This window comes from Ranitomeya imitator, chromosome 3 (genome assembly GCF_032444005.1).
Source record: "Ranitomeya imitator isolate aRanImi1 chromosome 3, aRanImi1.pri, whole genome shotgun sequence".
In the NCBI taxonomy this organism is placed as follows: domain Eukaryota; kingdom Metazoa; phylum Chordata; class Amphibia; order Anura; family Dendrobatidae; genus Ranitomeya; species Ranitomeya imitator.
In genome coordinates, this window is record NC_091284.1 from 738,071,997 (window position 1) to 738,097,977 (window position 25,981).

General features: G+C 44.5%; 1 protein-coding gene across 1 annotated transcript in view; it reads left to right on the forward strand.

Moving 5' to 3' along the window:
- Positions 1 to 25,981, forward strand: part of PHF11 (PHD finger protein 11) — a 234,195-nt gene that overhangs the window by 69,539 nt on the left and 138,675 nt on the right. Inside the window, exons 13-17 of the mRNA XM_069759902.1 lie at positions 1,540 to 1,586; positions 3,432 to 3,466; positions 5,008 to 5,024; positions 13,184 to 13,230; positions 15,206 to 15,240. Of these exons, the coding sequence (XP_069616003.1) occupies positions 1,540 to 1,586; positions 3,432 to 3,466; positions 5,008 to 5,024; positions 13,184 to 13,230; positions 15,206 to 15,240 (181 nt within the window). The remainder of the gene's footprint in view (positions 1 to 1,539; positions 1,587 to 3,431; positions 3,467 to 5,007; positions 5,025 to 13,183; positions 13,231 to 15,205; positions 15,241 to 25,981) is intronic.

The window sequence follows — 25,981 nt, forward strand, 5'->3', positions numbered from 1 at the left end:
TTGAAAGACTGTATTTTTGTATCCTGTGAAACCTTTCAATCACTATTGATTCATGTGTTTGTTTGTTTTTGGCCTAAGGGTACCGTCACACTATACGATTTACCTACGATCACGACCAGCGATATGACCTGGCCGTGATCGTAGGTAAATCGTAGTGTGGTCGCTGGGGAGCTGTCACACAGACAGCTCTCCAGCGACCAACGATGCCGAGGTCCCCGGGTAACCAGGGTAAACATCGGGTTACTAAGCGCAGGACCGCGCTTAGTAACCCGATGTTTACCCTGGTTACCAGCGTAAAAAAAAACAAACAGCACATACTTACATTCTGGTGTCCGTCAGGTCCCTTGTCGTCTGCTTCCCGCACTGACTGACTGCCGGCCATGCTCTGCTTTCACTTTACGGCTGGCAGTCACTGAGTGCGGGAAGCAGACGGCAAGGGACCTGACGGACACCAGAATGTAAGTACGTGCTGTTTGTTTTTTTTTAGTTTTACGCTTGTAACCAGGATAAACATCGGGTTACTAAGCGCGGCCCTGCGCTTAGTAACCCGATGTTTACCCTGGTTACAAGCGAATGCATCGCTAGATCGCATCGCTAGATCGGTGTCACACACACACCGATCTAGCAATGACAGCGGGAGATCCAGCGACGAAAGAAAGTTCTAAACGATCTGCTACGATGTATGATTCACGGCAGGATCCCTGATCGCTGCTGCGTGTCAGACACAGCGATATCGTAACGATATCGCTGGAACGTCACGAATCGTACCGTCGTAGCGATCGAAATGGCAGTGTGTGACGGTACCCTAATTTTATGTTGAGTATTCTTTCAGTGGATGGTACATTCAGGATAATCTTGGACCAGGAGTAATACGATCCATCTCCAGAGGGCTGTGTCACGCCTCTGCATATTTCTAGTTCTCTTACTTTATTATCTATTTATGCTTACTTGTAACGGGTGGGATTTGATACCAGGACCCCAGAGCTGCAAAGCAACTTAATTTCCTTCTTCCCATGCAGCCTCTTGTCATAACTGACCAAAAGCTGAAGCCTTACTGATGCCATAACTGTTGTTGCGAATTGACCTTCATAGACTTCTATAGTAAGCTAATCTGGGTTGGTTGTTAGGCTAGGTGCACATTGCGTTAGTGGGTGTCCGCTAGCGGACTCCGTTACATGGCGAAATTGTCGCTATTAACGCCATGTAATGGCTCCGTTAGCGCACCCATTGACTGCAATGTGCTAACGGACCCCGAACGCATCGCAAACATATGCCATTTTTGGCATGCGTCTGGGATGTGCTGTTAGTTTCGGACGGACCTCGAACGCTGCTTGCAGCGTTCAGGGTCCGTTCCTCGCTAGTGCAGATCGGGCATCTGCGCTAGCGGGATTGCCGAACGCAATCCCTTTTTGGACATTGCGTTAACGCAATCCGTTAGTGCAATTCGTTTAGCGGATATGCTAACGCAATGTGAACCTAGCCTTAATATGAATGTGTTTTATCTTAAAATGTATTCACAGTTTTTTTTTTTTTTATTAGAGAACCAAAAAGAGAAAAAGGCTGCAGAAAGCTACTGGGAAACTAAGGTAATGTTGTCAGCTTTAATTGCTGATCACTGAGGATTCCCACCACTAGGACCTCCACCGTACCCGAGAACAGGCCCTTGCCAAACGGTGCCTAATTGGAGCATGTGCACTTGTATTTGCCTATGGGACTGCCGGGGTAACCGAATACTGCACTCTATCTCCAGCGGTGCCATAGACAGTGACTGGCACAGAGGTGCCCATTTCTCGACCATCGCACCCCTCAGACATGTGTGCTGAGCTCTGTTCTCAGAATTGGTTGGAGTTCCATCAGTTGTTAAATATATTGATAAAACCTATCTTGCGCCTCCATGTCAGTTTCTTTTTTCCACAATGTTGGGAAATAAGCTCAATAACTAAATCCTTCTCTATAAAAGTTTAGTCTATCCGCTCAGGAATTGTAAACTGAGCCCGTTGTCTTGTATGGGATTTGGCCTCTCTAAAAATGTCACCTTTTGTCCAGGAAAGAGATATATCTTGGTACCATGTTAGCCAGACTTTCAATTCTAAATATTTATACCTTTTCTCCAGTTTCAGATTTTTCTCGTACATGAATATGATCTGGTTTGTTTTTTGTTTGCTTATTTTTTTTTCAGTGGGCTGAACACCTTTTTGGTTTGTCATATTTTGCAATCCTTGTTTCATCAGTTTTTCTCGTATGAAGACAGAAAGATTCTTAGCTTCTCCTACCAATCAAAGCGTAAACTACGGACCGCACATAGAGGACTTTTCTGTGTTGCCCGTTTTTTTTGCGGGGACATTTACTTACGTGGGAATTTTTAAGCCCATTTATGGGACTTGAACTTGCGATCGTCTGATGAACTATACCAGGTGTTGCAGAATAACAATATTGCAGTATATGGTGTAAATCTTGGGCTTTTATTACGTTCAGTCAGTGGCTGAGCTTCGCAGGAGTATTAAGATGGCCGCAATGGGGGCATGTGGTAGGCTCCCAGCTGCCATTGTAATCTATCAGTGCCCCACAGTTATGTTGTGTGTAGCCCATGGGAGCTGGTGCACCCGTATATTGGAAACCACTCCATTTAAACGCCGCGCTCAGAGATTGCGCGGTCTGGCTGCTGCTGTTCAAGACAGATGCCAGCTGTGTAACACAGTTGGCATTAGCCACGTGGAGAGAGCTTCCTTGTCCTCTCCACACACACAGTCACCCCAGCACTGATATAAGTTTGTGCTAAGCGGTTACTATCAGTCATGAAAACTTTCAAAACCGATTTATACGGGATTTTTTAACTTTCATAATGTAAAGAAAAAAGTTATAATGTTGAATAGTGTTGGATGTTTTTAGTTAATGTTATTAAAGGGAACCTGTCACCAGGTTTTTGCTACGTAATAAGAGAGCTGCATAAAGTAGTGACAGACCCTGATTCCAACTGTGTTTCACTTACTAAGCTGCTTAGTGTAGTTTTGATAAAAATCATTGTTTTATCAGCAATAAATTATTACGGTAATTATTGCTTTAAGGCTAGTTAACCTGCTGCTGCCATGTAATCCTTCTTATTCATGGGATCTGTATAAACCCCACCCCCAACACTGATTTGCAGCTTTCTGCCTATGCAGTGTATTAGGGAAGCCGCCAATCGGTGGGGGCGAGGTTATACAGAGCGTTTTATCAAAACTGCAGCAAAGATCCCAGTAAGTGACACATCACTGGATTTAGGGTCTCTGCCCCTACATTACGCTGCTCTCAGATGCGGTAGCAAAACCCAGGCGACAGATTCACTGTAAGGACAATGAATGTCAATGAGAGATTCCTGTACATATGTCACATGTAATTCTCACTGAATGCAAAGTCTGAGAATCGGTTACAATAATTGTTTTATGTTTCAGGAACAAGAATATAAGAAGTCGCCATGATAATGATGGTGAGATGTTCCTCTTCATAATGCAGAATGTCATATTTGTGACTGTAATGTGTATAATGGATGTATGACCTAAATACCTTAATATGTCAGGTTTTATACCTCTGGCAGGTTTATCATTTACCTTATGTCTTATCCAACCGCACAACAATGGGATTATTTTGCTCCTGCGGACTAATAGCACAGATGGCATTATTAATTTGTCGGCCCTTGCGCGCAGTGGTCATGCTGAGGCTTTTATCCTCAACAGCCCCGTTCTACTGCAGTTTTTTTCCATTTCCCTGAACAATGACTTGTAAGATGTAGTGACTGTAGAGCAACAGGAATAGGGCAGCTGCAAGCTTCAGTATGACCACTATGTGTGAACACAGTCTAAAAGGGCAATTAGCCCCTGCTACCTTTTTGTGTTTTTTGTGTATTTTGGGTGGACTCGGACAGATGGTATCCTTAGCCACTTGGCTTATTGTATGTTTTAGTTTAAAGAGGAGATTTCACCAGTTTTAGCAAGATAAACTGACCACATGATTGATTAGTAGCAGCAGAGATGAATAAAACTTATATTTTCCCGTTTCCCATGACAGCACACCCGATATACAGGTGCTGTCATGGGTTCCGGAAAAACCGGCTACCGGTAAGTAACCTTGGTATTTTCCCGTCTACCATGATAGCACCTGTATATCAGATGTGCTGTCATGGGCTCTGGAAAAAACGGCAACCGGTAAGTAACCTTGGTGTTTTCCCGTCTACCATGACAGCACCTGTATATCAGGTGTGCTGTCATGGGCTCCGGAAAAACCGGCTATCGGTAAGTAACCTTGGTGGTTTTTGTTTTTATTTCTCTTCTTGGATATGGAGATACTATCTTGTAACATTTTAAATTCTAATTTCTCCTTCAGCTAAGAGGGTGCTGGCACAGATTTGTCCCTGGGTGGCATGAACATTGTCGAGAGCTGTGTGTCCTTACAAACACCTTTCTGTGCGGGAAGGGGAAGTGGAGCAAAGCTGACCACACTTATGATTGGCCAATATCATGCCGCGATTAAGTACAGGTCTGTGCCAACGCTCCCTTGGTTGAAGGGGAAATTAGAATCTAAGTTGTACAAATCAATATCTCTGTAAAGGAGAAGAGAAGTTACAGAATAAAATCTGTTTTCTTCAGCTCTGCAGCCACTATACCATGTGGCCGGGTGAACAGGCTAAAGCTGTACAGAGAGTATTGTAGTCTATCGGTGAAATCCTGACTACAGTGCACATCACTGTACAGCCGATTACTGATCTCCGAAGCTTGTGCCATCACAAATAGCAGAGCCTCCAAGCGCATTGATTAGACTCAGCGGTGATCACCGAAACCCTGCCGCCAGCCCAAACACTCAATCTTCAGGAGCACGCAGCCCCCGGCATGTGGGAAGCCTGGAGGCAGGGGAGCAGTGCGCTCCTGAAGATCAGTCATAGGGCAGCCCCTTGTAATAATTATTCATAAACCTGTAATTGATTCAGTTGTCACATATTGGAGTGCTGACCATTGTCTTGTTTATATTTTACAGGCTCGGAGCGCTGGCAGGTAAAGTACTCAATCATTCAAATTATGTTACATGAACAAATTTCCTTTTTTTTTTTTTTTTTTTACTTTTCAATGAAAAATTTGTTTGTACATAAACACTTCCCGTCCAAATTAAAAGGATTATTCAGCAGAATAACATTAGTCGGATGTTTAAAAAATAAATGAATAAAAATGTATGCACCTCTGTGGCCTCCCATGGGTGGAGAATTAGTGAGGTTGGATCATTTTTTTTTTATCTGTTATAAACCATCCTGAGCAGTGTTAGAAATATTTTTTCTTCGATGGACTACCCTACGATTTGTTTCCCAACTGAGATGATCTACTGTTTGAAAACTTAGCGACTGTTTTGTAAATTAATTAATTATATTACACAGTTATCTTTCCCACAAATAAGTTATTGCCTTGGGAAATATGAGGCAAATCTGAGGTTCATTCTATGAAATTCAAGCCAAAAAGGACAAATGTGGAGTTAGAAAAGCTGCATGCTTGTGTTGAGATAAGCGCACCACTGGTAGGAAAACTTGTCTTTATTGTCTTTAGTTTTTTATTCCTTTTTTATCTTAATAAACATCTGTGCTCTCTGTCCCCCTGAATCATCCTGCAGTTTACATCAGAATTCTGGTGTAAGACTGCTTAAAATTTTGCAAAACTTTTGTGTAACTTGGAATGTTGTAACTTGGCATTCTTACACCACTTCCTCCCAGCTCCACCAAGTTTTAGAAATGTGGGAGGGATAGGGCCTGGTGTATAACAAATTGTAATTTATGCTAGAAAAAGTGCTGAAAATTACATCAGTCCCTGGCTGGAGGAACGTTTCACGCATTTCTAAGATTCGTCAATATCATTAAAGGGCAGAATGATGTAGGCAAAGAGAAGCTGAATCCAACTGTGTATCACTTAGATCACTGGGTTCAGTGGTTCTGACATAATCAGAATGTTTAGATTTAGCTATGCAGCAGAGCTGAGAAAGCTGCCCCCTCCCACACCAGGCTCTGTATATACAATGTCTATAGATAGTGAGCTGCTTATCACAGAATGGGGCGGAGTCAGAAAAGAGCCCACATGACATATAGTCACAGCAATGATGATCACTAGGTGATAAAATCTTCAATCTAAGTAAACAACATCCTGACACGTTACACGTCCCTGAATTCTGTGTTTCAGCTCCTACCTCATGCTGTCCTCATGTTCAATTTGAGAGGCATATAGCAAATTAATTAACCCCTTAATCCCATTTGACGTACTATCCCGTCACGGTGACCTGGGACTTAACTCCCAGGGACGGGATAGTATGTCATAGCGATCGGCCGCGCTCACGGGGGGAGCACAGCCGATCGTGGCCAGGTGTCGGCTGACTATCGCAGCTGACATCCGGCACTATGTGCCAGGAGCGGTCACGGACGCCCCGGCACATTAACCTCTGGCACACTGCGATCAAATATGATCGCAGTGTTCCGGCGGTATAGGGAAGCATCGCGCAGGGAGGGGGCACCCTGCGTGCTTCCCTGAGACCCTCGGACCAACGCGATGTGATCGCTTTGCTCTGAAGGTCTTCTACCTTCTTCTCCCTGCAGGCCTTGGATCCAAAATGGCCGCGGGGCTGCATCTGGGTCCTGCAGGGAGGTGGCTTACCAAGGGCCTGCTCGGAGCAGGCACTGGTAAGCCAGGAGCCCTGCATGTCAGATCGCTGACACAGTGCTCTGCAAAGTGTCAGATCAGCGATCTGACCTTATAAAATGATCCCCCCCCCCTTCCTCCCCGGGGCAATATTATAAAGTAAAAAAATAAATATTTAGTTGTTAAAAAAAAAAAAAAAAAAATTCTTTAAATAAAGAAAAAAAAAATATTATTCCCATAAATACATTTCTTTATCTAAATTTAAAAAAACAATAAAATTACACATATTTAGTATCGCTGCGTCCGTAACGACCCGACCTATCAAACTGTCCCTCTAGTTAACCCCTTCAGTGAACGCCGTAAAAAAGAAAAGGCAAAAAACAACGCTTTATTATCATACCGCCGAACAAAAAAGTGGAATAGCACGCGATCAAAAAGACGGATATAAATAACCATGGTACCGCTGAAAACGTCATCTTGTCCCGCAAAAAACGAGCTGCCATACAGCGTCATCAGCGAAAAAATAAAAAAGTTATAGTCCTCAGAATAAAGCGATGCAAAAATAATTTTTTCTATAAAATAGTTCTTATCGTATAAAAGCACCAAAGCATAAAAAAATGATATAAATGAGGTATCGCTGTAATCATACTGACCCGAAGAATAAAACTGCTTTATCCAGTTTACCAAAGGCGGAACGGTATAAAAAAAAAAAAAATAAAATTCATGATTAGCTAGTTTTTGGTCATCCTGCCTCAGAAAAATCAGAATAAAAAGCGATCAAAAAATGTCACGTGCCCGAAAATGTTACCAATAAAAACATCAACTCGTCCCGCAAAAAACAAGACCTCACATGACTCTGTGGACTCAAATATGGAAAAATTAAAGCTCTCAAAATGTGGAAACGCAAAAAAATATTTTTTGCAATAAAAAAAGTCTTTTAGTGTGTGACGGCTGCCAGTTATAAAGATCTGCTAAAAAACCCGCTATAAAAGTAAATCGAACCCCCCCTTCATCACCCCCTTAGTTAGGGAAAAATAAAAAAATGTAAAATTTATTTACGGTATTTCCATTTTCCGATTAGGGTTAGGGCCTAGGGTTGGGGTTTGGATTACATTTACGGTTGAGATTAGGGTTATGGCTGGGATTAGGTTTAGGGGTGTGTTTGGGTTAGGGTTTCAGTTAGAATTGGGGGTTTCCACTGTTTAGGCACATCAGGGGCTCTCCAAACGCGACATGGCGTCCGATCTCAATTCCAGCCAATTCTGCGTTGAAAAAGTAAAACAGTGCTCCTTCCGAGCTCTCCCATGCACCCAAACAGGGGTTTACACCAACATATGGGGTATCGGCATACTCAGGACAAATTGGACAACAACTTCTGGGGTCCGATTTCTCTTGTTACCCTTGGGGAAAATAAAAATTTGGGGGCTAAAAAAAAAAACCATTTTTGTAGGAAAAAATGATTTTTTATTTTCACTGCTCTACGTTATAAACTGTAGTGAAACACTTGGGGGTTCAAAGTTCTCGCAACACATGTTCCTTGAGGGGTCTAGTTTCCAATATGGGGTCACTTGCGGGGGGTTTCTACTGTTTAGGTACATTAGGGTCTCTGCAAACACAATGTGACGCCTGCAGACCATTCCATCTAAGTCTGCATTCCAAATGGCGCTTCATCCCTTCCGAGCTCTGCCATGCGCCCAAACGGTGGTTACCCCCCACATATGGGGTATCAGCGTACTCAGGACAAATTGGAAAACAACTTTTGCGGTCCAATTTCTCTGGTTACCCTTGGGAAAATGCAAAACTTGGGGCTAAAAAATAATTTTTGTGGAAAAAAATATATATTTTATTTTCACGGCTCTGCGTTATAAACTGTAGTGAAACACTTGGTGGGTAAAAGTGCTCACCATACATCTAGATAAGTTCCTTAGGGGGTCTAATTTCCTAAATGGTGTCACTTGTGGGGGGTTTCAATGTTTAGGCACATCAGTGGGTCTCCAAATGCAACATGGTGTCCCATCTCAATTCCAGTCAATTTGCATTGAAAAGTCAAATGGCGCTCCTTCCCTTCCGAGCTCTCCCTTGCGCCCAAACAGTGGTTTACCCCCACATATGGGGTATCAGCGTACTCAGGACAAATTGCACAACAACTTTTGTGGTCCATTTTCTCCTGTTACCCTTGGTAAAATAAAACAAATTGGATCTGAAGTAAATTTTTTGTAAAAAAAAAATTTAACTGTGCATTTTTTTTTTTTCTAAACATCCCAAAAATTCCTGTGAAACACCTGAAGGGTCACACTTGGTTGTTTTTTGTCATATAGACCCCTCAAAATGACTTCAAATGTGATGTGGTCCCTAAAAAAAAAAAAAAAAAAATGGTGTTGTAAAAATGAGAAATTGCTGGTCAACTTTTAACCCTTATAACTCCCTAACAAAAAAAAACTGTGTTCCAAAATTGTGCTGATGTAAAGTAGACATGTGGGAAATGTTACTTATTAAGTATTTTGTGTGACATATCTGTTATTTAAGGGCATAAAAATTCAAAGTTGGAAAATTGCGCAATTTTAAAAATTTTCGCCAAATTTTCTTTTTTTTCACAAATAAACGCAGGTAATATTAAAGAAATGTTACCACTGTCATGAAGCCCAATATGTCACGAGAAAACAGTGTCAGAATCACCGGGATCTATTGAAGCGTTCCAGAGTTATAACCTCATAAAGGGACAGTGGGCAAAATTGTAAAAATTGGCCCGGTCATTAACGTGCAAACCACCCTTGAGGCTTAAGGGGTTAAGACACATGCGCCTCTTAATAAATTTGGCACAACTTACTCCAGAGCTCCCTTTTATTATGACTGGTGTACAAAACTCCAGTTTTAAAGGAAACCTGTCACCAGGTTTGGCCGATACGAGTTACGGCCACCGCCTTTTCAGCTCCTTTTCCAGTGACCCCCCCCCCCCCCCCTCACCTGGGGGCTCCTGATGCCGTCCTCTGGATTGAGAAGAGGAAGTCAGGACCTCGGCCAGAGAGGGTCTTTTTTCCCAACCTACATGCTTTTCAATTTAGCTCCTTTCGGCAGTTTTCCTTGTTTCAGTGAGACCGGTCTCCTGCCCAGTGAGAGAGAAGGAAGCCGTCCTTCAAACTCACCCCTGCTTTGCGGCCAAAGAGTCACTCTTCCAAGCAGTCAGGATCTAATAGATTCTCTTCTGCATGACGGGTCACCCCCACCTGGGAATCCTTTCAGGGTAGGTGGCCGTCTTCTTCTCTTTCAGAAAGTGTGACTCTCCATAGTTGATGACGCATGGGTTGGAGAGATTGTTACAACCGGCTACAAGATAGAATTTTCTTCTCTTCCATGCAGACGTTTGTCCCAACCTACAAGAGTCCCAGCCCAAGTCCCGGATTCTTTCAGGTCATCTTACCCTTTCCCTCTCAAGCACTTCATGGTCCCAAAGAAACATGCCTCACTCAGCCCAATCCTAGATCTCGAACTACTAAACTGGCTAGTGCGCCTCTATCATTTCAGGATGGAATCCCTCTGGTCAGTGATTACTTCCATGGAACCCGAGAAATTCATCTGCTCTGTTGACATCCAGATGCCTATCCCATGTTCTAATTTGCATGGGGGATCAGAGGTTTCTTTGGTTCGTGGTCCACAAGGCCCACAGCCAGTTCACAGCTCTGCTCTTCGCATTTACCTCTGCTTCCAGAGTGTTTATGAAGGTAAAGGCTGCCAACAATAGATGGTAATCAACCCCTACCTCAGCGACCTCCTGATCAATAGCCTGACATTCCGAGACTGTTGCAAAAGTATTCAGATCACCCTAGACACTTTTTTGCATCTAGGCTGGGTAGTCAACAGGGAGAAGTTGTTTCTGATCCCGGACAAGCGCCTAGTTTTCCTAGGCGTGCTGTTCGATACTGTCCATGCCAGAATCTGTTTCCCAGAAGAGAAGATCTCGGTACTCTGTTTTGAGATTCCTTCAATAAGACACCCATTCCCCCTCTCTCTTGGACTCTGCATGAGAGTACTAGAGAAGTTGATTGCCACAATGGAAGTTGTCCATACCTGTCTCCTTCAACTGGCCCTCCTGTTAGCTTGGGACAAAAGGATCGCCCCATACTTCTGACTCTACTAGTGAGGCAGTCATTGGCAGGGTGGAGTCCCTCCCCCTCTATTCAGCATGGGAGATCATTCCTTTCTCTCACTGGCAGGTTATCAGAATAGATGCCAGTCTCCTCGGATGGGGATGGTCTTCCTTCAACACAGTGCAGGGTAGCTGGAATTCTCAGGAAACCTCTCTTCCCATCAACCTCCTGGAGATCATAGCCATCAACATGTCACTTTTATACTGGTAAGGCCTTCTAGTGGGCCGCCATGTTGTCATTCAATCCGACAATGCTGTGGCATACATAAACCTCCGGACGAGGCACGCAGCGAGTCTGTCATGTTAGAGGTCTGGCTTGGGGCATGTGCCAGCAATATCTGTGTTGCTCATTCCAGGTGTGGACAACAGGGCTGCCAACTCTTTGGACCAATGAGACCTTAACCTAGTTTTGAGCGTGCTTCAGAGACCTCCCTTCGAACCCATTCAGGACATCACGTATTCCCTTCTCTCCTGGTAGGTTGCCTTCTATTTGTGATCACTTCTATCAGACGGGTCTCTTAATTAGCAGCTCTCTTGCCGCTCTCCTTTCCTTATCCTCCACCAGGGCAAGGTGGTCCAAGACCTGTTCCTTCATTTCTTCCCAAGGTAGTCTCCCCATTCTATATCAACAGGATATTGTACTTCCTTCATTCAGCACGTCCTCTGTCCATCCCCTGGAAAAGTCTCTCCACAAGCTGGACCTAGTCAGAGCCTTTTGTCTCTAATTCTCAAGGACAGCATCCTTTAGCTATTCGGATGCCTTGTTTGTCTTTCCTGAGGGTCATCGTAAAGGACTCCCTGCCTCAAAGTTTACTATCGCCAGCTGGATCCGCTTGGCTATTCTGGAGGCTTATCGAATTAAAGGTATACCAAACCCTCCGGGAGTGAAGGCTCACTGCACCTGTGTGGTGGGGGGCCTCCTGGGCTGTTCGCCACTGGACCTCTGCAACCCAAATTTGCAAGGCTGCTACCTGGTTATCCCTTCATACTTTTGCAAGATTCTGCAGGGTACATACCTACGCCTCGGCTGATTCTGGCTTAGGTAGAAAGGCGCTGCAAGCGACGGTCGTTTGCCCAACCTGATGTGAGCACAATATTCTCTGTTCCCTCCCTCTGGACTGCTTTGGGACATCCCATGGTTATTCTTGTCCCCCAATGAAGTGGATTTTTGGTACTCGTCGTAAGAACTTTCTTGGAGCCTTCATTTAGGGGACACAGCACCCTCCCTTGTTTGTGCCTATGTTAGGCCTGAGTTCCTCTGCTGGTCCTGTGTATTTGTTGCTTCTCCTACTGCTTTTTCACTAAGGCTACTTTCACACTTGGATTGCAACGGATTGCAAGAAACACATCGTTTTAAGCAAAAAACGGATCCTGCAAATGTGCTCACAGGATGCGTTTTTTGCCCATAGACTTGTATTAGCGACGGATGGCCACACGTCGCGTCCGTCGTGCGACGGATCCGTTTTGTTTTGGCGGACTGTAGTCACAAAGAAAAGTTCAATGTAACTTTTTTTTTTGTCCGTCGCGTCCGCCATTTCCTACCGCGCATGCGCGGCCGAAACTTCGCCCCCTCCTCCCCGGAATGCAGAATGGGCAGCAGATGCATTGAAAAAGTGCATCCGCTGCCCACGTCGTGCACAAATTTCACAACGTGCGTCGGTATGTCGGCCCGACGCATAGCGACGGACCCGTACCGACCCAAGTGTGAAAGTAGCCTAACTGATGAGCTTGGGGCCAGTCAGTGGGTGTACCCTGCTGAGGAGGAGATAACTGTTTTTTGCCTAGTGTCAGCCTCCTAGTGACAGCAGCATACACACATGGTTACCTGTGTCCCCCAATGAAGGCGCCAAGAAAGATTTTATGGTGTGTACTAAAAATCCCTTTTTCCCATCTTTCAATACATCATTTGCTCAAATGAATGGCATCATTCCAAACTACAACTTGTCCAGCAAAAAAACAATCCCTGCGGCTATGTATGTCAACAGATATATAAAAAAGAGTGATTGCTCTTGGGGCAAGTGAAGGAAAAGAAGAAAATGGCAAAAACGTAGTAAAACTTCCCTGTTCCCTAAAGGGTCAATGTCCTGCTTCTCTTGCACACTCTTGACATTTCATTGAGTGACCAGAACTGAAATAACTTATGCCATACTATTCATTGCTAATTAAACTTCAAAGACTTATATAAAGAACCAACGGCAATAATCGGGCATCCGAAGGTGCATGAGGTCGGCACAAGCACAGAGATGTGACCTGCTTCACGCAATAATGTTGGCTGCAATTCAATCACAGTAACCACACTGACAGTGTGTTAAATATGGTTCCAACCACAATATTATTAGTTTTTAACATGAATGTGTTTTATCTAAATATGTACTGACCTTTTTTTAACTTTGTGTAGAGAGGCAGAAAGAGAACAAAGCTGCAGAATACGTCTGGTAGAGGAAGGTAAGGTTGCAGATTGGTTGGTTAAAAGGTTTTTACCAAGTTTAGAAGTTATCTCCTACAATTATCTGTAAATAACAGGAGAGAGAACAGGCTCCAAGTTCTTGCTTTTTTGGCAATATTTTACATGCCCTTGATTGGGGAAAAAATATTTTTTGCCTGTGATAGAGGTTTTTATGGGTCGCTGGTCTAGTGTGATTACATCGATGACCTGATTATGATTTGGAGCGCTGATGTGGTCACATACCAGTCTTTATTGATCACCTAATTGGCAACTCTTATCAATTTAAAATTCACGTCAGAGGTGCATTTCTACTTTTTATTTATTAGAACAATAAAGCGGATATGGAGACTGGATCGATTGCCAAAATAACGCATTGGAAATCAAGAGCAGGCAATAGCTTACTATGTGCGGGATCATACCACATGTCAAAAGTTGTTCCTTTGAGTAAGTAAGGGCAAGAAGAAATTGCTCTGCTGACTTGGGGAACTGGAAAAGAAAAAAAATGTCGTAAACTGACACATCGCGGGTATTGTACAGGATTGGTTAATTCGCAATCAAGAAAGGTGAATCTTTAATTTGGGGACAATGTTAAAAAATATGGGTAGCACTGTGAATAATAAAGAACTAGAAAATGACCATCATTAAGGCTGGGTTCACACTGCATTCCCGGACTACGTTACACTGCGGCATAACGCGGTGTAACGTAGCCCAGTAACGCCGCCATTGACTCCAATGTCAGACGCATCGCTAGGGATGTGCCGTCATTGAGTGACGGACCCTGAGACGCGGGCTGCAGCGTTTCCGGGTCCGTCACTGCTAGCGCAGATAGAGCTAGCAGATGCTCCATCTGCGCTAGCGATGTGCCAAAGTCAGCACTTGCGTTACAGCAGCCTGTTTAACGTATATGTTGAACGGGCTGCTGTAACACAGTGTGAACCCTAAGATGGTAGTATGATGGTTCACATCCACCCACCTAAGAGAAAAAAGCATGCAGTTTAGGTCAATTGCTGACACCAAGTTAATTTGCGTACAGACAGCATGGCTTTCCACAAAAGGATTTATAGATGCGGCGGTCTGATATGTTAATCATGTCAGTTTGGAACTCTTTCTCCTCCACTGTGTCCGGCGTCTGTTATTGTCTGATGGGCTAACCTTGTCTCGACGTGATGCAGCCAAAAAGTGACCTCTGTGTCTGAGTTGATGACTCAATCTGAGCTTAGGTAAGTATTTTTGAATTTCCCCAAACTCCCTGGATTCTGCTGCTCTCTTCCATTTTACGCTGCGTCCCTCCATTGCAGAGATATTCATTTGCTGCTTTTGGAGCACAGTATGTGAAATCTCTGTGTGCAGAGCTGACTGTTTCTTCAGGATTTTATATCTGCAATTTCACTCACTACCAGACACTGCTAATCACAGCAAAGATACTTCTGAGATTGTTAGATGGTGATTGACACATACACCCTCTGAAGACTCAAAAGAACCATCCAGTTGTTCTGCAACCAGAGATTTCACATACTGCACTCCAAAAACAACAAATGTTATCTTTTCAATGGATCAATGCAGTGCAAAATAGAAAATAATGGCAGAATTGCAATTATAGTGGACCTGTGACCAGAGCTTACAATACTAATTGCATACATTATTATATAGATCTTGTAGATCTGATGAGGCTGATATTATTACTTTGAAAGTTCATGTCAGAATGGCTGTATGATCCCGATATTAAAATGAGCAACAGCTTCATACAAGGCTTATACAGGATTATTTCAACTAAAAGAAATGAAAATATTTTTGTGCTGGAAAGACGAAGTTCTGGACATTTTTTAATGCTACAATGTTATGTATTGTATGTTTTTATTTGGATGTTATTAATGTAAGGGATCATCAGTAAGTTATTCCTGTACATATGTCACACTTAATCTTTGCTGAATTTGGAACTTTGAAGTTTGTTTCAATAATTGTGTTATATTTCAGGAAGAATTATATAAGAAATGAGCATGATTATAATGGTGAGATCTTTCTCCTCATAATACAGAATTTAATATTTGTGACTGTAATATTTATAACCGTGTATGACCTTATTGCATTAAAGGGGTTATCCAGGACTATTTACCGTAATTTTTTAGTACAGGCCGCTAGAACTGACAAGCAGGCAGTTGCTAACTACCTGTGTGTGTGTGTGTGTGTGTGTGTGTGTGTGTGTGTGTGTGTGGTGCCTGGTGCTGATCTTTGCCGGCACAGACTTCTCCTGCAGCATTTCAGTTTCCACTAACGTCACATGGACATAGCGGTAACGTCTCTTCCGCTCTGCTCTGTTGACAGTGTGACTGCTGACATAATACTGATAACTGGCTCCCTGCTGCCCAACTGCGGGGAGCGAGCTGTCAAACACCATGATGTCGACAGAGCAGCATAGTGTAAAGAAGAGCTGCTCTGTTGACATGGAGCACCTGAATTGCCAAGAGGAGCAGCCGGTGAACGCTCTAAGCTTGCTCCGGAAAGAACAGGCAGGTAGTTGGCTCTATTGGGAACCAACTACCTGTCCGTTTTTAAGAATATAGTTAAAAAAAAAAAAATTGGACCGGACAACCCGTTTAATACTTTGCTGGCCGATTTTGCACCTTTGGTAATTTTTAACACTTATCACTTGAACTTGTAAAACCTGAATGATAACATATTAGGAGACGCAAGAAACACTGTCTATTTCACTTAGGATTGTACAGATTTATTATATATTAAAACTGGTTTGAATCACTGACTGGTAACCAACTTAAAAATGCTTTGTCCCAATTAATTTTCACAGCACTGTAACTTAAGGGTTTTCCACTGGCAGAAAAGTCGATGAGATAATAGTATGGGTTGTTTTTTTTTGCCTTCCTCTGGATCAACATGTTAGGCTATGCGTTGAACTTGATGGACTTATGTCTGCCTTCAACCTAAAAAAAAAACACAAAAATGATGAAACTATGTATGAAACTTCCATAAACGGGGGGGGGGGGGGGGGGGGGGGAGAAGTGTCTTACTTTTTTTTTTTTTTATTCTTTTTTAAACAAGCCCCAAATGATAGAAAAAATGGAATAAATAATAAAAAGGATTACATAATTGATATCTCTACATCCAGAGCTATAAAAACTGTCACATTATTTAAGTATTCGTTGAAACAAAACAGTTGTGGCTGGTAACCCCTTCACGATCTTTGACGTGCTTGTACGTTAAGTCATGTCACTTACTTTCATGTGGGCTCGCATACCAAGTCTACATCTTTCCATTCACATAATGGCTGATTTTATCAGCCATCATTTCCCTGTAATAACTGCGGGCGGAGCCTGCCTGTCATAACGATCCTCCTGTGAATCCGGCACGTGGACGACATTCTTAGATCGTGATTTTCTCTATACATAGAAGTATAAACACCTATACAATAAGGCTCCACACAAGAGCAAATAAGAATAAAAAATATTTTCAAACCACAATAAAATAAGACCAGAAAAGTCAATATAGATTACAGATGAAGACCACATATACAGGAAAAAAGAAAGTGGACTTCGCCTGGAAACAACTCACATATTGATAATCCAAATACAAATGTATATACACCCCCCTGGACGAAGCATTTCATTGCGAAACACGCGTCGGGTGTGGTGGACGCCTGCATCCTCTCTGCCATTTCTGGTAATGAATATTTCTTTATTCTTAATATCTCATATGTATCTTACTATGATTGAATAGACTCTGCAGGACCTCCCATCGGCCCTATATGGGAATATTTCTCTCTTGATGTATGTCTAAATAACTTTATTGTACATACTCAGGCCTACTTTATGGGGGTGCCCTGCTTTATGAGATAGGGTCTTTATGTCATGTGCAGCACTATGCTGGAGTAAATAGCATTCATTACCTGGTGTGTATATACATTTGTATTTGGATTATCAATATGTGAACTGTTTCCAGGCGTGTCCACTTTCTTTTTTTTCCTGTATATGTGGTCCTCATCTGTAATCTCATCTGTAATCTATATTGACTTTTACGACCTTTCTGGTCTTATTGTACTGTGGTATTATTTGCTCTTGTGTGGAGCCTTATTTGTATAGGTGTTTTATATATTTAAAGGCTACCATTTAGGATACGTTGTGTGTGTGTGTATATAATATATATATATATATATATATATATATATATATATATATATATATATATATATATATATATATATATATATATATATATATATATACACAGTGGGGCAAAAAAGTATTTAGTCAGTCACCAATAGTGCAAGTTCCACCACTTAAAAAGATGAGAGGTGTCTGTAATTTACATCATAGGTAGACCTCAACTATGGGAGACAAACTGAGAAAAAAAAATCCAGGGGCCACATGAGAAACATGGGAATGTTGTAGAGGGCCTAACCAATAGGCCGAAATTAATTCTACTCAATATTAATATCAATATTGTAATATATTACTGATTCAATTAATGTTATTTGTATCACTTAATATTGAGCAGAATTAAGTATGCTGATATCCCCCTATGTATCATTTGAACCCGAGTACAGCTCCTTCTGTAAATCGTATGAGTCCCCCAACAGCCCCTTATGCGCCGCAGCCTCCCCCATATGCATGGCATGAGCCGCCCCGCGCAGCCTCCCTCATATACACAACATGAGCCCCACACAGCCTCCCTATCTACACTGCATGATGCCTCCATATTCAGCACCATGTGCAGCATGTCGCCCTCATATGCAGTCACCATGTGACTCTCCACGGTACACGTTTGACGCGATGAAATGACGTAATTGCGTCAGCTGTTTCACGCGCTGATTGAACGACGAAATGGCCAGAGGCCTCTCCTCCACCAAAGAAGTCAGCGCAGATGGAGACAACGAGCTGGCGGGCAAAGTGCGGCCCCTGGACCTCTGGTTTCCAGCCTCACAGCTGTCTCGGTCCGCACTTTGCCTAGGTCTGCTCTAAGGGGACTATTAAATCCAATTTTTTTTTTACATTTTAAAAATATGAAAAAACCACATTCAAATCACCCCTTTTGCCCCCTTAAAAATAAAACAAAAAAAATACACATTTGGAATCGCTGCTGTCAGAAAAGTCTTATCTATCAAAGTGTAAAATAAATTGATCATTAAGCAGCGTGATGAGGAGAAAAAAAATCAAAACACCAGAATTACATTTCTTTTTCTCCTCCTTCGCCTCATTGGGGGACACAGACCGTGGGTGTATGCTGCTGCTGCCACTAGGAGGCTGACACTAAGTGATACAAGGAAAGTGATCTCCTCCCCTGCAGTATACACCCTCCTGCTGGCTCTCAGCTCCTCCCCTGCAGTATATGCCCTCCTGCTCTCTTTCAGCTCCTCCCCTGCAGTATACGCCCTCCTGCTGGCTCTCAGCTCCTCCCCTGCAGTATACACCCTCCTGCTGGCTCTCAGCTCCTCCCCTGCAGTATACACCCTCCTGCTGGCTCTCAGCTCCTCCCCTGCAGTATATGCCCTCCTGCTCTCTTTCAGCTCCTCCCCTGCAGTATACGCCCTCCTGCTGGCTCTCAGCTCCTCCCCTGCAGTATACACCCTCCTGCTGGCTCTCAGCTCCTCCCCTGCAGTATACACCCTCCTGCTGGCTCTCAGCTCCTCCCCTGCAGTATACACCCTCCTGCTGGCTCTCAGCTCCTCCCCTGCAGTATACGCCCTCCTGCTGGCTCTCAGCTCCTCCCCTGCAGTATACACCCTCCTGCTGGCTCTCAGCTCCTCCCCTGCAGTATACACCCTCCTGCTGGCTCTCGGCTCCTCCCCTGCAGTATACGCCCTCCTGCTGGCTCTCAGCTCCTCCCCTGCAGTATACACCCTCCTGCTGGCTCTCAGCTCCTCCCCTGCAGTATACACCCTCCTGCTGGCTCTCAGCTCCTCCCCTGCAGTATACACCCTCCTGCTGGCTCTCGGCTCCTCCCCTGCAGTATACACCCTCCTGCTGGCTCTCGGCTCCTCCCCTGCAGTATACACCCTCCTGCTGGCTCTCGGCTCCTCCCCTGCAGTATACACCCTCCTGCTGGCTCTCAGCTCCTCCCCTGCAGTATACACCCTCCTGCTGGTTCTCAGCTAACCAGTTCTTGCTTAGTGTCCGTAGGAGGCACACGGACGGGTCGGCTATTCAGACCCAAAGCTTTTTATTCTTCTATTTTTACCTTTTACATTTTTTATTTTATCTTTTCCACGGACGAATGGGGCGACGGATCCTTTCAAGGCTCTGATCTCCCCGGACCATCAACAGGCGAGCACGGAGAGTGTCGCCTCTCCTGCGACGTGGGATGCCACGCCTGAGCTGATTCTTAGGGGCGACGGGCCCCTTCAAGGGCACCGATCTCCCTGAACGGACGAGCACATGGAGTGTCGCCTCCACGTACCCTCTTCCCCAGCCAGGCCTAATGCCGGACAATTGGCCCTGTCCACCTGGAGGCTGAACTCCATGGATGTACAGTGGCCCTTCTCTTTGGCGTCCGAGCAGCCCCCACTGTCCCACCTTTGTTAAAGCGGATGGTACAAGGAGGCGGACGGTTCCTCTCCACCTCCCTAACAAAGGGATGGTGGATTGAGGTTTATCACTCTATCCCTGCAGCAGAACAGTAGAGTGCGTGCGCTTTCCTCGGTGCTGAAACCCAGTCATCGAGGCGGCTCCATGCCGGGACGCGCATCGATGGTGAGTGGATCCAGTCAGCAATGGGCCTCTGCAGTGGGATATTCACATGCTGACAGGCAGCCTCAGCTCCCCTGTGGCCCACCTTCCTGAGGTTAAGCTCCGTCCGGCTGCAAAAATTTAGCCCCGGCTTCGGCCGATGTGTAGGCCGGAAGCCGCACCCGCACTATGGCACGCTAAGGCGGCTCCGCCCACCTTTTTCGCTGCTTCCCTCATCAACGCTGGTATTGCTCACGCCAGCTGCAGAAATTTAGGCGCCGGCTTGGGCCTATTCATGGAAGTTACGAGGCTTCGCCCACATCGCGTCAGGGGCACATGAGCATCTTCTCCCTGTGCTTAAAGGCACATGACCAGTATCTCCTGCCTGGTCTTAAGGGTATGTGCACACGTCCGGAATGCATGCAGAATTTTCCTGAGATAAACCTGAAGTTTTCCGCAGGAATTCTGCATGTGGTTTTTGTGGGGGGTTTTTCAAAAAATCCGCAAAAATAATGAACATGATGCTTCTTTTTCCAGAATGCTTTTATTTTGTGGAAAAAAATGCATCATGTGCACAAAAAATACGGAATGCATTCTAAATGATAGGATACATGTGTATGCATTTTTTTTTTATGCGTTTTTATCGTGAAAAAACGCGAAAATTCCTGAACATGTGCACATACCCTAAAGGTACACGACCAGTATTTCCTAGTCTTAAAGGCACATGACCAGTATTCCCTGGTCTTAACCCCTTCACGACCTTGCCCTTTTCCGTTTTTGCATTTTCGTTTTTCACTCGCCTCCTTCCGAGCCATAACTTTTTTATTTTTCTGTCAATATGGCCATGTGAGGGCTTTTTTTTGTGGGACAAGTTGCACTTTTGAATGACATCATTGGTTTTAGCATGTCGTGTACTAGAAAACATAAATATTCCAAGTGCGGTGAAATTGCAAAAAAAGTGCACACTTGTTTTTTGTTTGGCTTTTTTGCTAGGTTCACTAAATGCTAAAACTGACCTGCCATTATGATTCTCCAGGTCATTACGAGTTCATAGACTCCAAACATGTCTAGGTTACGTTTTATCTAAGTGGTAAAAAAAATTCCAAACTTTGCTAAAAAAAAAAAAAAAAATTGCGCCATTTTCTGATGCCCGTAGCGTCTCCATTTTTCGTGATTTGGGGTCAGGTGAGGGCTTATTTTTTTTGCGTGCCGAGCTGGCGTTTTTAATACCATTTTAGTGCAGATACGTTCTTCTAATCGCCCGTTATTGCATTTTAATGCATTGTCGCGGTGACCAAAAAACCGTAATTCTGGCATTTCGAATTTTTTTTCTCGTTACGCCATTTAGCCATTAGGCTAATGCTTTTTTTTTCATTGATCGGGTGATTCCGAACGCGGCGATACCAAATATGTGTAGGTTAGATTTTTTTTTTTTAAATTATTTTGAATGGGGCGAAAGGGGGTGATTTAAACTTTTATATTTTTATTTTTTTCATTTTTTTTTTTTTACTTTTTTTTTTTTTTACTTTTGCCATGCTTCAATAGTCTCCATGGGAGGCTAGAAGCTGGCACAACAACTCGATCGGCTCAGCTACATGGGAGTGATCATCAGATTGCTCCTATGTAGCTGAATTCCTGCATTGCTATGAGCGCCGACCACAGGGTGGCCAGTCACCCTAAATGAGCCCAGGAGCCCTCCACCGCCAATCCCAGCTTATCCCAGAGTACCTAGTTCCCTGAGTGGGCTTCGTCACTGCCGCAACCTATGGATTCTGTGACAAGAGATTGAATCCGTCCGTGAACCCTCTGTGGCTCGGAGTTCTCGCAGGACCGATATAGATGGTCCCTCTCCTTCATGCGAGCCGTCGGCTAGCAGGAGCCGCAAGTTTTCTAGAAACGTACAGGCGTCTAGAAAACGGAAGTTTCATTTCCTGATCCCTCACCAATGATTTGCTGAGAGCAAGTCTCTGAATATGGATCTTATATTGCCTTGGTTCTGGACTCACCAGAACTTCAGAAAAGGATGGATTCGCCTATTTATATCATCAACCAATCTCTGTAGATTGACGAAGGCTTCGGTTCTACTCAAGATCACGCAGTGTCCCTCATGAGGAAACTAAACTCCCTCGCAGAACATTTGCCATTCACCCGGACAGGGAGCGTCCGGATATGCGATCCACTAGACAGAAACCTCTGCAAGCGTGGTATCCTTTTTCAGCCAATATGCAAACACGCGGGGTGTCCCCTCCACGTATACCCACCTAAGACGTGAGATGCCACGCCTGGTCTGATTCTTAAGGGCGATGGGTCCTTTTAAAGGGCATCGATCTCCCCATACCATCAATAGACGAGCACATGGAGTATCGCCTGCATATGTATACTCTTCTACAGCCAGGCCTAATGTCGGACAACCAGCCCTGTCCACCCAGGGACCGTAACTCTGTGGATGTACAGAGGCCCCCTTTTTGGCGTCCGAACACCCCCTCTGCATATCCACTATTTAGCAGAAGCAAGAAGGCAGACGATCGCTCTCCACTTCCCTCTTAAGAGGATGGTGGATCGAGGGTTCCTCATTTTAACTCCCCACCGTCAAAAGAGAGCGGCGATAGCAAGAGACCACTTTTTCCTGACCTGGATGCAGCCGCGCATTCTGCTTCTCGGCATATTAACCGGGTAGAATCTCCTGTGGTGTACCTACCAGTATCCCTGCCTGATGGGTCATCAATTAAAAATACAACGGACTGTGAGATAGCAAATCTGGTTCGTTCCATCTTGTGGCCTCCAGTTCAGCGCTCTACCCTTCCTTAGCCTCCGCATGTGTTGCTAGAGCAATGGTCTCCTGGTCAGAGACCTTAACTATTTTGATTTCCAACAGTAACCTTTTCTCGAAGACGTTACAGCTGGTCAGTCAAATTTCTTGAGCGAGGAGACTAGCTGCATCACGCCTCTCGGATGTGTCTACTTGCGCGGCGCTGTCAGCAGCAAATGCCATTACACTCAGAAGGACATTGTAGCTCAGAGAATAGAAGCGTACTCTGCGTTCAAAAGGCCTCTGACATCACTCCCTTACCAGAGTGATCGGTTATTTGGTGAGAAGTTGGGAGTGTTCCCCACGCAGGAACAAAGGATCGCATGTTTCCTATAGACCTAACCAGCAGTGGATTAGTTGTCCAGGACGGTCTAGATCTAAGGGATTTTGGTTCCAAAAAGGGGACCGAAAAGTAAGACCAACCCTGAACCTAAAATTTCTACCAAGCTTGACAAGGTCCCCCTTCTTCGGATGGAGTTCCTCCGCTCAGCCATTACTTCAACGGAAAAAGGTGGAGTTTCTGGCATCCACCGGCATTCAGGATGCTTACCTTCACATTCCTATGTTTTCCCCTCCTTCGCTTTCCCTTTCGCGAACAGCATTTTCAAATCACGACCTTGTCCTTCGGCCTTGCTACCGCACTGAGTGTTCGCAAGGGTTATGGCGGCTGTCATGTTCTTCTTGCACCCTAGAGGCGTGGTCATCCTGCCGTATCTGGTCGACTTTCTAGCCACTCTTCCAGCCCTGCACTGAGTCTATATCTCTTGCAATACCCTCTCTCCTGGGCTGGCAGCTAAACTTTAGACAATTTTTTTCCTAATTTCCAGCCCAGCAGATCATTTTTGAGGATTATCCTGGAATCTTCCAGAAGGCTGGTGATTCTCCCTTGAGACAAGGCCGTGGCCTTTCAACAGGGAGCTTTCGCACTTGTTCACTCATCTCCTTATTCCATTCGATTTGCTAGGAGAGTTGTGAGGAAAATTGGTGACAACAATGGAAGTGGTTTCCTTTGCTCCTCTCGTTCTCTGCAGGCCATTCGGGCTTTCAGAGGGTAGTCTCTGAGCTCCTTCCTCATCCAGGGGGGACTCTTTCTCCCGGCTCAATGGTTTCAGTGACTACCTATGCCAGTCCTCTTCTCCTGATCATTGTTCTGGGGATCCGAATGGTACGGCTAGTTCTACAGCAGGTCCACTGCCTTCTGGCAGGTCACCCCATCCGATTCAATCGGACAATCCCACATCTGTGCCATACGTAAATCATCTAGCTGGTACCCACGGTCAGGCGTCATGGCCGAGGTACCTCACATTCTCTGCTGGGCCACGGTCTATCATTCGGTGATTTCGGCACTACACATCTCAGGAGTAGAACTCTGGGTGGCAGATGCCGTCAGGGTCCCGCCTCATGTGAGTGTGAACTTCACCCGGAAGTCTTCCATCAGATCTTCTCTGGAGCACTCCAGATGTAGGTCGGATGTCGTCCAGACTGAACGCCAATGTACTCTAGTTCATGTTTCGGCCTCGAGATCCAAAATCCATCGCAGTGCATGCTCTGGTTCTTCCATGGTACCAGTTTCCATAACCCCTCTTCCACTACTTCCCGAGATGTTTTCGAAAGCAGGAAAGCCTCAGTGATCCTGGGAGATCCGCACTTACCATATCAGGTTTTCTCGTTTGCGGAACAAGTATTTTTCTGTCTTATCGCAACAAAATTGCAAATATGGTCTTCCTCGCAGGGAGTTTTCACATGTGGTTCTTCCCTATCGCATACCGTTAGATCTTTGGGACCTTAATGGTCCTGGTAGTCTTACAGTAGACTCCTTTTGTTCCTGACAGACTTTACTATCAGGGAAGGTCGCCTATTTTTCTCTGCGGTCTCCTCATCCTGACGAGTCTTCGGAGCTAGCCGCACTGTTCTTTCAGACTTTTTTCCCTTATTACCATCAAGGCAAGGTTGTCCTCAGGCCATCCCCGTCCCTTGTTACCAAGGTGGTATTGAATTCCCACAGTTATGAGGGCATCGTTCTTTCCTCATCTTTTGGCACCAGTCCACAAATGGAATGTGTTCCCCATAGTCTGGACTTGGTGAGTTCTCCGAGTAGGTACATCTTGAGGACGGCATCCTTCTGAAGGTTGGACACTTTGTTTGGGCTACCTCACGGTAAGAGGATGGTTACAGGAAGGGTTTAGCCATTTCTTCGACCATGTTAGCTTGGTGGATTTGTTACACCATCCAGGAGTCCTTCCGTGTTAGATGTCAGCCTATCTCCCTGTCTATCGAGGTTTCTTGGGTTCTAGGCACCAGGCATCGGCAAAGCACGCCTGCAAGCTTGCGGTTTCGTCCAGTCCACATGCATTCTTGAAGCACTATAATTCCCAGACTTCCACAGATGTGAGTCTGGGCAGGCGGACTCTGCAGGCCGTGGTGGCGCACTTGTAAGTAGCGGTTATACAGGGCCTGATCTGATGTTGTCCCCACCCAGGGACTGCTATGGGACGTCCCACGGTCTGTGTCCCCCAATGAGGCGAAGGAGAAACAGGGATTTTTGTGTACTCACCGTAAAATCCTTTTCTCCGAGCCATTCATTGGGGGACACGGCTCCCACCCTATTATTAGCTTGTGCTTGTTTTATAATTTGACATACTATACTCTCATATATAATGTAACATGTTATATGCTCATATATTGTTATTGATCTCCTACTGCTTTTGCACCGAACTGGTTAGCTGAGAGCCAGCAGGAGGGTGTATACTGCAGAGAAGGAGCTAACTTTCTTTGTATCACTTAGTTTTAGCCTCCTAGTGGCAGCAGCATACACCCACAGTCTGTGTCTCCCAATGAATGGCTCGGAGAAAAGGATTTTATGGTGAGTACACAAAAATCCCTGTTTTGTCAGTCACAACATTCCAATAAAATGCAATAGGAGACTATTAAAACATTGAATCTAATCCAAAATGGTATAGTTAAAAGAACAGCAGCCCAGGGAGCAAAACATAAGTCCTTGCACTGCCCCACATCCCGAAAAAATAAAATGTTATGGATCTTGGAAAATGACGACACAATCACATTTTTTTTTTCTTCCAAATTTCCTAATTTAATTTCACAACTTACCGTACTTGAATAATAATAATAAAAAAAAATACGTTTGGTATCTGCGTACTTGTACTGACCTGGGGAATGATATTGTTCGATTAGTTTTACTATATAGAGAACATGGTAAATAAATAATCCAAATTACAATTGTGGAATTGCACTTTTTTTTGCAATTTT